General features: G+C 58.1%; 1 protein-coding gene across 1 annotated transcript in view; it reads left to right on the forward strand.

Annotated features, from left to right (window-relative positions):
• Positions 1-865: 865 nt before the first annotated feature.
• Positions 866-13559, forward strand: part of ppid (peptidylprolyl isomerase D) — a 28982-nt gene continuing 16288 nt past the window's right edge. Inside the window, exons 1-3 of the mRNA XM_004086470.5 lie at positions 866-1049; positions 1563-1703; positions 1982-2088. Of these exons, the coding sequence (XP_004086518.1) occupies positions 965-1049; positions 1563-1703; positions 1982-2088 (333 nt within the window). The 5' untranslated portion in view covers positions 866-964. The remainder of the gene's footprint in view (positions 1050-1562; positions 1704-1981; positions 2089-13559) is intronic.

Here is a 13559-nt window from a genome sequence, read left to right on the forward strand (position 1 = left end):
GCTAAAGCAATCACATCCCCTCATGTCAAGTATAGATAACTCTGCAAGTTGTTTACCACAGGATGGAGTCATCCATTTCTACCAAAATGAGCCAAATAGACATCGATTTCATGGGGTCAGGGACCGTTTGTCTGTAACTGCATCACTGTGATGGGGTTGGCCCTGATCTAACCCCCCCGGCAGGCTGTGGCTGAACTGACTGAGAGGGAAACGTTTTTTAAGGATCCAGGCATCTTTTACTTCACACCATGTTTTTCCGGCTTCAAGATGTAAGTTTTAAGCAAAACTATAAAACAAACATTTAGCTTCATTTCTCAGGTTTTGTATTTGATTGAAATAAAGCAGAATCTGCAGAACCAAACTTAGACTGCATGGACAACTGCAACTTTGTCAGTATATCGACAAAACTATCTGAGGAATGTTTCCGGAACCTTGTTGAATCTGTGCCACCAATGATTAAGGCAGTTCTGAAGGCAAAGGGGGTCCAACCCAGTAATAGCAAGATGTACCAATAAAGTGGCTGTTCAGTGTATATTTTCTATCTCTGTATAGATATTTCTGTTGTTTGTCTTCTTTAGTTTTCTCTTTCTTTTGATTGATTGATAAAAAAAACAATTTAAATTTATTGCAAAATTTGTAAAAAAAAAAAAATCATTCTGAAGGGGAATTGTAATAAAATTATTCCTTCATCCTTTCTTAACACTGACTGTATGACATATACAATATACATTGGAGATGCATGAGAGGACTTTTACAGTCCTCGAAAATCCCATCAAATTGATTTTGTTTTGAAGTTTTAAAGCGGAAGTAAATTGAGTTTATTCAGAACTCCAGAGCAGCGTAGTGAGTTTGCTTTAATTTGAAAGTCCTGAAGCGGAAGTCGCGTAGACTTCATTCATCACGCCAAAACCAGCAGCGCTGCGTGCTAAAGCTAGCCTGGAGAAGTGAAGCAGTCCTCAGTAAAATGTCTCACCCAACACCGACCGACAGACCATCTAACCCCGAGAACCCCCGCGTCTTCTTCGATGTTGACATTGGAGGAGAAAGAGGTCAGAAAAGCATTTGGAGAGAAAAGCTCCTCGGGGCTAACGCAAGAGTTAGCCTGGTTAGCATAGCACACGGTGGCACGCTTATGGCTTCCAGGAACTTTTACGATGTTTTACCGGCTTTAGGAAACCCAGAGGGAGTTTATTTAAACAAACCCCGTTATTTGTGTTGACAAATAGACGCGGAGAACAGGATCCGGTCTTTCAGCTAAATGAATGAATGCGAGAGTGATGAAGGCGATGACCCGGTCCAAACTCAACGGACCTGTTCACGTGAAGACTGTCTGATCGTGCTGGTATTCAGAACCCACGTGTGCTCTGCATGAAGGAATCCATCAGTCAACCCCACTTTGATCATGGGACTTGTCATGATCCATAGCTGATTCGAGTTTTCCCTAAACGTGCAGCACTTTCCATCTCTGGGTGTTTTTTCTGTCTGAATAAAGGCTGGAGGCCGGTCAGGTGTGAATGAAACCTTGATTCCATAATGATAATCAAACTGTTGTGTGTCCTCAGCCGGCAGGATCGTCCTGGAGCTGTTTGCAGACGTGACTCCCAGGACGGCAGCAAACTTCCTGGCGCTCTGCACCGGAGAGAAAGGCATCGGCTCATCCACCGGGAAACCTCTGCACTTCAAAGGATGCCCCTTCCACAGAAGTAACCCCCCCAGCTCTTCCTCACTGACGGTGGATCCGTGCTGCTGACTTATAGCAATGTTGAATATGGAAATGTCCATCCAACAGACTGTCAGAGCACTGAATTATGGGAGCTCAAATGTTGGTTTACACAACAAAGATGTGGATCCATTTGACTGCATACATGATGCTGAACTGTTTGCTGGCTGCTAGTGCCTTGTTCATTTTCCTTTGTTTTCTTTGGTCAGGCCAGTAAAATAAACACGGATTTTGTTTTTTCCTAACATTTGTCGTTGACAGTCATTAAGAAATTCATGATCCAAGGAGGAGACTTTTCAAACCACAACGGCACCGGCGGGGAAAGTATCTACGGAGACAAGTTTGAGGATGAAAACTTCCATTACAAGGTGAAGCCGCCTCCATGATGGCTGAGCTGTTCCATTCTCCACAGAATGACGTGTTTTGATGAGCTTAATATGGTCTAATCCAGGGGGGTCAAACTCATTTTCACTGAGGGCCACATCAGCATAGTGTCTGTCCTCAAAGGGCCAGATATAACTTATACATGTAACTAAATGTAATGAAAAATAAATGTAACTACTCCTTATTGTTAAATAACTCATTATTTATTTATTATAACTTTTTAAAGTGACAATTCCAGTTTCATAGAAAACATATATTTGCTTGTTACTTTAGCATAAATCCTTTTAAATTAGATTCTGTCAGGTTAGGTTATATGGACAGTGTTTAAGTCCTAATGTAAAGTTGCACAATTCAACATTTCAAGTCTGATTACCCCTACGTATAAATAAAAACACACCAATTTTTTTTTTTTATTGTAAGAAATTAAAACTTTTCTGTCTCTCGCGGGCCACATAAATTGACATGGCGGGCCGCGTTTGGCCCCCGGGCCTTGAGTTTGACACGTGTGGTCTAATCCCTGTTTGCCAAAGAGCAGGCGTGTCACAGACTGTGGAGGTGGATGTGTTTGACTTTAAGGTTTACACTGTTCTGAACGTCTTTGTGTCTTTCTCCACTTGTTTTAGCTTTTTGACTGAACCTGGAATGATTCAGTTAGTTGTCCCATGAAAGAAACTCATTTTCTGCGGTCTTCTGTGGTCAGTGCTGGGGGCAGTGAGCCTGTGGAATCTGACCCCAACAATGCAGTCGTTTGATTATTAGACAGCACTTGTTGTCTCGCACACATGACGCTTTGCACAGAATCCTTCTTTTAAAACATGGGAGATTTTGACGGCTGAGCTGCTGACAAACGTCTCTGCAGCGGTCTCCTCAGGGGGCGGAGCCTCTGAACCTTACGCAGTTTTCAGATAAATCAAGAGACGGCAGAGAACTTTAGGGAGAGAGAGAGGTTCGGCCGCAGACTGTCCCTCTACACATGTGGACCGGCTATAATGCTGTCAAACATCCGGAGTCAGAGCCTTTGTCTCCAGGATCAAAGCAAAGGTCCAAATTCTCTATCAAACCTGTTTAAGTGAGAACACATCAGTCCTGGGCTCAGGTCTCTGCACTGACTCGGCTATCCGTGGTTGTATTTGTGAATGAATAAACAAGGAGAGGAAGACTCGCTGTTCTGGATCCAAGGCTAGCAGAGAGGGCAGCAGTGAGGGCAGCAGAGAGGGCAGCAGTGAGGGCAGCAGAGAGGGCAGCAGAGAGGGCAACAGAGAGGGCAGCAGAGAGGGCAACAGAGAGGGCAGCAGTGAGGGCAGCAGAGAGGGCAGCAGAGAGGGCAGCAGAGAGGGCAGCAGTGAGGGCAGCAGAGAGGGCAGCAGAGAGGGCAACAGAGAGGGCAGCAGAGAGGGCAGCAGAGAGGGCAACAGTGAGGGCAGCAGAGAGGGCAACAGAGAGGGCAACAGAGAGGGCAGCAGTGAGGGCAACAGTGAGGGCAGCAGTGAGGGCAGCAGAGAGGGCAGCAGAGAGGGCAACAGAGAGGGCAGCAGTGAGGGCAACAGTGAGGGCAGCAGAGAGGGCAACAGAGAGGGCAGCAGTGAGGGCAACAGTGAGGGCAGCAGTGAGGGCAGCAGAGAGGGCAACAGTGAGGGCAGCAATGAGGGCAGCAGAGAGGGCAGCAATGAGGGCAGCAGAGAGGGCAGCAATGAGGGCAGCAGAGAGGGCAGCAGTGAGGGCAGCAATGAGGGCAGCAATGAGGGCAGCAGAGAGGGCAGCAATGAGGGCAGCAGAGAGGGCAGCAGTGAGGGCAGCAATGAGGGCAGCAATGAGGGCAGCAGAGAGGGCAGCAATGAGGGCAGCAGAGAGGGCAACAGTGAGGGCAGCAATGAGGGCAGCAGAGAGGGCAGCAATGAGGGCAGCAGAGAGGGCAGCAATGAGGGCAGCAATGAGGGCAGCAGAGAGGGCAGCAGTGAGGGCAGCAATGAGGGCAGCAATGAGGGCAGCAGAGAGGGCAACAGAGAGGGCAGCAGTGAGGGCAGCAGAGAGGGCAGCAGAGAGGGCAACAGTGAGGGCAGCAATGAGGGCAGCAGAGAGGGCAGCAATGAGGGCAGCAGAGAGGGCAGCAATGAGGGCAGCAATGAGGGCAGCAGAGAGGGCAGCAGTGAGGGCAGCAATGAGGGCAGCAATGAGGGCAGCAGAGAGGGCAGCAATGAGGGCAGCAGAGAGGGCAGCAATGAGGGCAGCAGAGAGGGCAACAGTGAGGGCAGCAATGAGGGCAGCAGAGAGGGCAGCAATGAGGGCAGCAGAGAGGGCAGCAGTGAGGGCAGCAATGAGGGCAGCAATGAGGGCAACAGTGAGGGCAACAGAGAGGGCAGCAGTGAGGGCAGCAATGAGGGCAGCAGGGAGGGCAACAGTGAGGGCAGCAGAGAGGGCAGCAGTGAGGGCAGCAATGAGGGCAGCAGGGAGGGCAACAGTGAGGGCAGCAATGAGGGCAGCAGTGAGGGCAGCAGAGAGGGAAGCAATGAGGGCAGCAGAGAGGGAAGCAGTGAGGGCAACAGTGAGGGCAGCAGAGAGGGCAGCAGTGAGGGCAACAGTGAGGGCAGCAGTGAGGGCAACAGTGAGGGCAGCAGAGAGGGCAGCAGTGAGGGCAACAGTGAGGGCAGCAATGAGGGCAGCAGTGAGGGCAGCAGAGAGGGAAGCAGTGAGGGCAGCAGTGAGGGCAACAGTGAGGGCAGCAGTGAGGGCAGCAGAGAGGGCAGCAGAGAGGGCAACAGAGAGGGCAGCAGTGAGGGCAACAGTGAGGGCAGCAGAGAGGGCAACAGAGAGGGCAGCAGTGAGGGCAGCAGAGAGGGCAACAGAGAGGGCAGCAGTGAGGGCAGCAGAGAGGGCAGCAGAGAGGGCAGCAGTGAGGGCAACAGTGAGGGCAGCAGAGAGGGCAACAGTGAGGGCAGCAGAGAGGGCAGCAATGAGGGCAGCAGTGAGGGCAGCAGAGAGAGCAGCAGAGAGGGCAACAGTGAGGGCAGCAGTGAGGGCAGCAGTGAGGGCAACAGTGAGGGCAGCAGTGAGGGCAACAGTGAGGGCAGCAATGAGGGCAGCAGAGAGGGCAGCAATGAGGGCAGCAGAGAGGGCAGCAATGAGGGCAGCAGAGAGGGCAGCAGTGAGGGCAGCAATGAGGGCAGCAATGAGGGCAGCAGTGAGGGCAGCAGAGAGGGCAGCAGTGAGGGCAGCAATGAGGGCAGCAGGGAGGGCAACAGTGAGGGCAGCAATGAGGGCAGCAGAGAGGGAAGCAGTGAGGGCAGCAGAGAGGGAAGCAGTGAGGGCAGCAATGAGGGCAGCAGTGAGGGCAGCAGAGAGGGCAGCAGAGAGGGCAACAGAGAGGGCAGCAGTGAGGGCAACAGTGAGGGCAGCAATGAGGGCAGCAGTGAGGGCAGCAGAGAGGGAAGCAATGAGGGCAGCAGTGAGGGCAACAGTGAGGGCAGCAGAGAGGGCAGCAGTGAGGGCAACAGTGAGGGCAGCAATGAGGGCAGCAGTGAGGGCAGCAGAGAGGGAAGCAGTGAGGGCAGCAATGAGGGCAGCAGGGAGGGCAACAGTGAGGGCAGCAATGAGGGCAGCAGTGAGGGCAGCAGTGAGGGCAGCAGAGAGGGCAGCAGAGAGGGAAGCAGTGAGGGCAGCAGTGAGGGCAACAGTGAGGGCAGCAATGAGGGCAGCAGTGAGGGCAGCAGAGAGGGAAGCAGTGAGGGCAGCAATGAGGGCAACAGGGAGGGCAACAGTGAGGGCAGCAATGAGGGCAGCAGTGAGGGCAGCAGTGAGGGCAGCAATGAGGGCAGCAGTGAGGGCAACAGTGAGGGCAGCAATGAGGGCAGCAGAGAGGGCAGCAGTGAGGGCAGCAATGAGGGCAGCAATGAGGGCAGCAGTGAGGGCAGCAGAGAGGGAAGCAATGAGGGCAGCAGAGAGGGAAGCAGTGAGGGCAGCAATGAGGGCAGCAATGAGGGCAGCAGTGAGGGCAGCAGTGAGGGCAGCAATGAGGGCAGCAATGAGGGCAGCAGAGAGGGCAGCAGTGAGGGCAGCAATGAGGGCAGCAGGGAGGGCAACAGTGAGGGCAGCAATGAGGGCAGCAGTGAGGGCAGCAGAGAGGGAAGCAATGAGGGCAGCAGAGAGGGAAGCAGTGAGGGCAGCAGTGAGGGCAACAGTGAGGGCAGCAGTGAGGGCAACAGTGAGGGCAGCAGTGAGGGCAGCAGTGAGGGCAGCAATGAGGGCAGCAGTGAGGGCAACAGTGAGGGCAGCAATGAGGGCAGCAGGGAGGGCAACAGTGAGGGCAGCAATGAGGGCAGCAGTGAGGGCAGCAGTGAGGGCAGCAATGAGGGCAGCAGGGAGGGCAACAGTGAGGGCAGCAATGAGGGCAGCAGTGAGGGCAGCAGAGAGGGAAGCAATGAGGGCAGCAGAGAGGGAAGCAGTGAGGGCAGCAATGAGGGCAGCAATGAGGGCAGCAGTGAGGGCAGCAGTGAGGGCAGCAATGAGGGCAGCAATGAGGGCAGCAGAGAGGGCAGCAGTGAGGGCAGCAATGAGGGCAGCAATGAGGGCAGCAGTGAGGGCAGCAGAGAGGGCAGCAGTGAGGGCAGCAATGAGGGCAGCAGGGAGGGCAACAGTGAGGGCAGCAATGAGGGCAGCAGTGAGGGCAGCAGAGAGGGAAGCAATGAGGGCAGCAGAGAGGGAAGCAGTGAGGGCAGCAGTGAGGGCAACAGTGAGGGCAGCAGTGAGGGCAACAGTGAGGGCAGCAGTGAGGGCAGCAGTGAGGGCAGCAATGAGGGCAGCAGTGAGGGCAACAGTGAGGGCAGCAATGAGGGCAGCAGAGAGGGCAGCAGTGAGGGCAGCAATGAGGGCAGCAATGAGGGCAACAGTGAGGGCAGCAATGAGGGCAGCAGAGAGGGCAGCAGAGAGGGCAGCAGTGAGGGCAGCAATGAGGGCAGCAATGAGGGCAGCAGAGAGGGCAGCAGTGAGGGCAACAGTGAGGGCAGCAATGAGGGCAGCAGTGAGGGCAGCAATGAGGGCAGCAGTGAGGGCAGCAGAGAGGGCAGCAGTGAGGGCAACAGTGAGGGCAGCAGAGAGGGCAGCAGTGAGGGCAACAGTGAGGGCAGCAGAGAGGGCAGCAGTGAGGGCAGCAATGAGGGCAGCAGGGAGGGCAGCAGAGAGGGAAGCAATGAGGGCAGCAATGAGGGCAGCAGTGAGGGCAGCAGAGAGGGCAGCAGTGAGGGCAACAGTGAGGGCAGCAGAGAGGGCAGCAGTGAGGGCAACAGTGAGGGCAGCAGAGAGGGCAGCAGTGAGGGCAACAGTGAGGGCAGCAGAGAGGGAAGCAGTGAGGGCAGCAGAGAGGGAAGCAATGAGGGCAGCAATGAGGGCAGCAGTGAGGGCAGCAGAGAGGGCAGCAGTGAGGGCAACAGTGAGGGCAGCAGAGAGGGCAGCAGTGAGGGCAACAGTGAGGGCAGCAATGAGGGCAGCAGTGAGGGCAGCAGAGAGGGAAGCAGTGAGGGCAGCAGAGAGGGAAGCAATGAGGGCAGCAATGAGGGCAGCAATGAGGGCAGCAGTGAGGGCAGCAGAGAGGGCAACAGAGAGGGCAGCAGAGAGGGCAACAGTGAGGGCAGCAGAGAGGGCAGCAGAGAGGGCAGCAGTGAGGGCAGCAGAGAGGGCAACAGAGAGGGCAGCAGTGAGGGCAGCAGTGAGGGCAGCAGAGAGGGCAGCAGTGAGGGCAACAGTGAGGGCAGCAGAGAGGGCAACAGAGAGGGCAGCAGTGAGGGCAGCAGAGAGGGCAGCAGAGAGGGCAGCAGAGAGGGCAGCAGAGAGGGCAACAGTGAGGGCAGCAGAGAGGGCAGCAGTGAGGGCAGCAGTGAGGGCAGCAGTGAGGGCAGCAGAGAGGGCAGCAGTGAGGGCAACAGTGAGGGCAGCAGTGAGGGCAACAGAGAGGGCAACAGTGAGGGCAGCAATGAGGGCAGCAGTGAGGGCAGCAGTGAGGGCAGCAATGAGGGCAGCAGAGAGGGCAACAGAGAGGGCAGCAGTGAGGGCAGCAGAGAGGGCAACAGAGAGGGCAGCAGTGAGGGCAGCAGAGAGGGCAGCAGAGAGGGCAGCAGTGAGGGCAACAGTGAGGGCAGCAGAGAGGGCAACAGTGAGGGCAGCAGAGAGGGCAGCAATGAGGGCAGCAGTGAGGGCAGCAGAGAGAGCAGCAGAGAGGGCAACAGTGAGGGCAGCAGTGAGGGCAGCAGTGAGGGCAACAGTGAGGGCAGCAGTGAGGGCAACAGTGAGGGCAGCAATGAGGGCAGCAGAGAGGGCAGCAATGAGGGCAGCAGAGAGGGCAGCAATGAGGGCAGCAGAGAGGGCAGCAGTGAGGGCAGCAATGAGGGCAGCAATGAGGGCAGCAGTGAGGGCAGCAGAGAGGGCAGCAGTGAGGGCAGCAATGAGGGCAGCAGGGAGGGCAACAGTGAGGGCAGCAATGAGGGCAGCAGAGAGGGAAGCAGTGAGGGCAGCAGAGAGGGAAGCAGTGAGGGCAGCAATGAGGGCAGCAGTGAGGGCAGCAGAGAGGGCAGCAGAGAGGGCAACAGAGAGGGCAGCAGTGAGGGCAACAGTGAGGGCAGCAATGAGGGCAGCAGTGAGGGCAGCAGAGAGGGAAGCAATGAGGGCAGCAGTGAGGGCAACAGTGAGGGCAGCAGAGAGGGCAGCAGTGAGGGCAACAGTGAGGGCAGCAATGAGGGCAGCAGTGAGGGCAGCAGAGAGGGAAGCAGTGAGGGCAGCAATGAGGGCAGCAGGGAGGGCAACAGTGAGGGCAGCAATGAGGGCAGCAGTGAGGGCAGCAGTGAGGGCAGCAGAGAGGGCAGCAGAGAGGGAAGCAGTGAGGGCAGCAGTGAGGGCAACAGTGAGGGCAGCAATGAGGGCAGCAGTGAGGGCAGCAGAGAGGGAAGCAGTGAGGGCAGCAATGAGGGCAACAGGGAGGGCAACAGTGAGGGCAGCAATGAGGGCAGCAGTGAGGGCAGCAGTGAGGGCAGCAATGAGGGCAGCAGTGAGGGCAACAGTGAGGGCAGCAATGAGGGCAGCAGAGAGGGCAGCAGTGAGGGCAGCAATGAGGGCAGCAATGAGGGCAGCAGTGAGGGCAGCAGAGAGGGAAGCAATGAGGGCAGCAGAGAGGGAAGCAGTGAGGGCAGCAATGAGGGCAGCAATGAGGGCAGCAGTGAGGGCAGCAGTGAGGGCAGCAATGAGGGCAGCAATGAGGGCAGCAGAGAGGGCAGCAGTGAGGGCAGCAATGAGGGCAGCAGGGAGGGCAACAGTGAGGGCAGCAATGAGGGCAGCAGTGAGGGCAGCAGAGAGGGAAGCAATGAGGGCAGCAGAGAGGGAAGCAGTGAGGGCAGCAGTGAGGGCAACAGTGAGGGCAGCAGTGAGGGCAACAGTGAGGGCAGCAGTGAGGGCAGCAGTGAGGGCAGCAATGAGGGCAGCAGTGAGGGCAACAGTGAGGGCAGCAATGAGGGCAGCAGGGAGGGCAACAGTGAGGGCAGCAATGAGGGCAGCAGTGAGGGCAGCAGTGAGGGCAGCAATGAGGGCAGCAGGGAGGGCAACAGTGAGGGCAGCAATGAGGGCAGCAGTGAGGGCAGCAGAGAGGGAAGCAATGAGGGCAGCAGAGAGGGAAGCAGTGAGGGCAGCAATGAGGGCAGCAATGAGGGCAGCAGTGAGGGCAGCAGTGAGGGCAGCAATGAGGGCAGCAATGAGGGCAGCAGAGAGGGCAGCAGTGAGGGCAGCAATGAGGGCAGCAATGAGGGCAGCAGTGAGGGCAGCAGAGAGGGCAGCAGTGAGGGCAGCAATGAGGGCAGCAGGGAGGGCAACAGTGAGGGCAGCAATGAGGGCAGCAGTGAGGGCAGCAGAGAGGGAAGCAATGAGGGCAGCAGAGAGGGAAGCAGTGAGGGCAGCAGTGAGGGCAACAGTGAGGGCAGCAGTGAGGGCAACAGTGAGGGCAGCAGTGAGGGCAGCAGTGAGGGCAGCAATGAGGGCAGCAGTGAGGGCAACAGTGAGGGCAGCAATGAGGGCAGCAGAGAGGGCAGCAGTGAGGGCAGCAATGAGGGCAGCAATGAGGGCAACAGTGAGGGCAGCAATGAGGGCAGCAGAGAGGGCAGCAGAGAGGGCAGCAGTGAGGGCAGCAATGAGGGCAGCAATGAGGGCAGCAGAGAGGGCAACAGTGAGGGCAGCAATGAGGGCAGCAGTGAGGGCAGCAATGAGGGCAGCAGTGAGGGCAGCAGAGAGGGCAGCAGTGAGGGCAACAGTGAGGGCAGCAGAGAGGGCAGCAGTGAGGGCAACAGTGAGGGCAGCAGAGAGGGCAGCAGTGAGGGCAGCAATGAGGGCAGCAGGGAGGGCAGCAGAGAGGGAAGCAATGAGGGCAGCAATGAGGGCAGCAGTGAGGGCAGCAGAGAGGGCAGCAGTGAGGGCAACAGTGAGGGCAGCAGAGAGGGCAGCAGTGAGGGCAACAGTGAGGGCAGCAGAGAGGGCAGCAGTGAGGGCAACAGTGAGGGCAGCAGAGAGGGAAGCAGTGAGGGCAGCAGAGAGGGAAGCAATGAGGGCAGCAATGAGGGCAGCAGTGAGGGCAGCAGAGAGGGCAGCAGTGAGGGCAACAGTGAGGGCAGCAGAGAGGGCAGCAGTGAGGGCAACAGTGAGGGCAGCAATGAGGGCAGCAGTGAGGGCAGCAGAGAGGGAAGCAGTGAGGGCAGCAGAGAGGGAAGCAATGAGGGCAGCAATGAGGGCAGCAATGAGGGCAGCAGTGAGGGCAGCAGAGAGGGCAACAGAGAGGGCAGCAGAGAGGGCAACAGTGAGGGCAGCAGAGAGGGCAGCAGAGAGGGCAGCAGTGAGGGCAGCAGAGAGGGCAACAGAGAGGGCAGCAGTGAGGGCAGCAGTGAGGGCAGCAGAGAGGGCAGCAGTGAGGGCAACAGTGAGGGCAGCAGAGAGGGCAACAGAGAGGGCAGCAGTGAGGGCAGCAGAGAGGGCAGCAGAGAGGGCAGCAGAGAGGGCAGCAGAGAGGGCAACAGTGAGGGCAGCAGAGAGGGCAGCAGTGAGGGCAGCAGTGAGGGCAGCAGTGAGGGCAGCAGAGAGGGCAGCAGTGAGGGCAACAGTGAGGGCAGCAGTGAGGGCAACAGAGAGGGCAACAGAGAGGGCAGCAGTGAGGGCAGCAGTGAGGGCAGCAGTGAGGGCAGCAGTGAGGGCAGCAGTGAGGGCAACAGAGAGGGCAACAGAGAGGGCAGCAGTGAGGGCAGCAGTGAGGGCAACAGAGAGGGCTACAGTGAGGGCAGCAGTGAGGGCAGCAGAGAGGGCAACAGTGAGGGCAGCAGAGAGGGCAGCAGTGAGGGCAACAGAGAGGGCAACAGTGAGGGCAACAGTGAGGGCAGCAGAGAGAGCAGCAGAGAGGGCAACAGAGAGGGCAGCAGAGAGGGCAACAGAGAGGGCAGCAGAGAGGGCAGCAGAGAGGGCAGCAGAGAGGGCAACAGAGAGGGCAGCAGTGAGGGCAGCAGAGAGGGCAACAGTGAGGGCAACAGAGAGGGCAACAGTGAGGGCAGCAGAGAGGGCAGCAGTGAGGGCAACAGAGAGGGCAACAGTGAGGGCAACAGTGAGGGCAGCAGAGAGGGCAGCAGAGAGGGCAACAGTGAGGGCAGCAGAGAGGGCAGCAGTGAGGGCAACAGTGAGGGCAACAGAGAGGGCAGCAGAGAGGGCAGCAGTGAGGGCAACAGAGAGGGCAACAGTGAGGGCAACAGAGAGGGCAACAGTGAGGGCAACAGAGAGGGCAGCAGAGAGGGCAACAGAGAGGGCAGCAGAGAGGGCAGCAGTGAGGGCAACAGTGAGGGCAGCAGAGAGGGAAACAGTGAGGGCAGCAGAGAGGGCAGCAGTGAGGGCAACAGAGAGGGCAACAGTGAGGGCAACAGAGAGGGCAGCAGAGAGGGCAACAGAGAGGGCAGCAGAGAGGGCAGCAGAGAGGGCAGCAGAGAGGGCAACAGAGAGGGCAGCAGTGAGGGCAACAGTGAGGGCAACAGAGAGGGCAGCAGAGAGGGCAACAGAGAGGGCAGCAGAGAGGGCAGCAGAGAGGGCAGCAGAGAGGGCAGCAGAGAGGGCAACAGTGAGGGCAGCAGAGAGGGCAGCAGTGAGGGCAACAGAGAGGGCAACAGTGAGGGCAACAGAGAGGGCAGCAGAGAGGGCAACAGAGAGGGCAGCAGAGAGGGCAGCAGAGAGGGCAGCAGAGAGGGCAGCAGAGAGGGCAGCAGAGAGGGCAGCAGAGAGGGCAGCAGTGAGGGCAACAGAGAGGGCAACAGTGAGGGCAACAGTGAGGGCAGCAGAGAGGGCAGCAGAGAGGGCAGCAGTGAGGGCAACAGTGAGGGCAGCAGTGAGGGCAGCAGAGAGGGCAACAGAGAGGGCAGCAGAGAGGGCAACAGTGAGGGCAGCAGAGAGGGCAACAGTGAGGGCAGCAGAGAGGGCAGCAGTGAGGGCAACAGAGAGGGCAGCAGAGAGGGCAACAGAGAGGGCAGCAGAGAGGGCAGCAGAGAGGGCAGCAGAGAGGGCAGCAGAGAGGGCAGCAGTGAGGGCAGCAGAGAGGGCAACAGTGAGGGCAGCAGAGAGGGCAGCAGTGAGGGCAACAGAGAGGGCAACAGTGAGGGCAACAGAGAGGGCAACAGAGAGGGCAGCAGAGAGGGCAGCAGAGAGGGCAACAGTGAGGGCAGCAGAGAGGGCAACAGAGAGGGCAGCAGTGAGGGCAGCAGAGAGGGCAACAGAGAGGGCAGCAGTGAGGGCAGCAGTGAGGGCAGCAGAGAGGGCAGCAGTGAGGGCAACAGTGAGGGCAGCAGTGAGGGCAACAGAGAGGGCAACAGAGAGGGCAGCAGTGAGGGCAGCAGTGAGGGCAGCAGTGAGGGCAGCAGAGAGGGCAGCAGAGAGGGCAGCAGAGAGGGCAACAGAGAGGGCAGCAGAGATGGCAACAGAGAGGGCAGCAGAGAGGGCAGCAGAGAGGGCAACAGTGAGGGCAGCAGAGAGGGCAACAGAGAGGGCAGCAGTGAGGGCAGCAGAGAGGGCAACAGTGAGGGCAGCAGAGAGGGCAGCAGTGAGGGCAGCAATGAGGGCAGCAGTGAGGGCAGCAGTGAGGGCAGCAGAGAGGGCAGCAATGAGGGCAACAGTGAGGGCAACAGTGAGGGCAGCAGAGAGGGCAACAGAGAGGGCAACAGTGAGGGCAGCAGAGAGAGCAGCAGAGAGGGCAACAGAAAGGGCAACAGTGAGGGCAGCAGAGAGGGCAGCAGAGAGGGCAACAGAGAGGGCAGCAGTGAGGGCAGCAGAGAGGGCAGCAGAGAGGGCAGCAGTGAGGGCAACAGTGAGGGCAGCAGAGAGAGCAGCAGAGAGGGCAACAGTGAGGGCAACAGTGAGGGCAGCAGAGAGGGCAACAGAGAGGGCAACAGAGAGAGCAGCAGAGAGGGCA

This window comes from Oryzias latipes, chromosome 10, assembly GCF_053564925.1.
Source record: "Oryzias latipes strain Hd-rR chromosome 10, Olatipes_Hd-rR_3.1".
Classification (NCBI taxonomy): Eukaryota; Metazoa; Chordata; class Actinopteri; order Beloniformes; family Adrianichthyidae; genus Oryzias; species Oryzias latipes.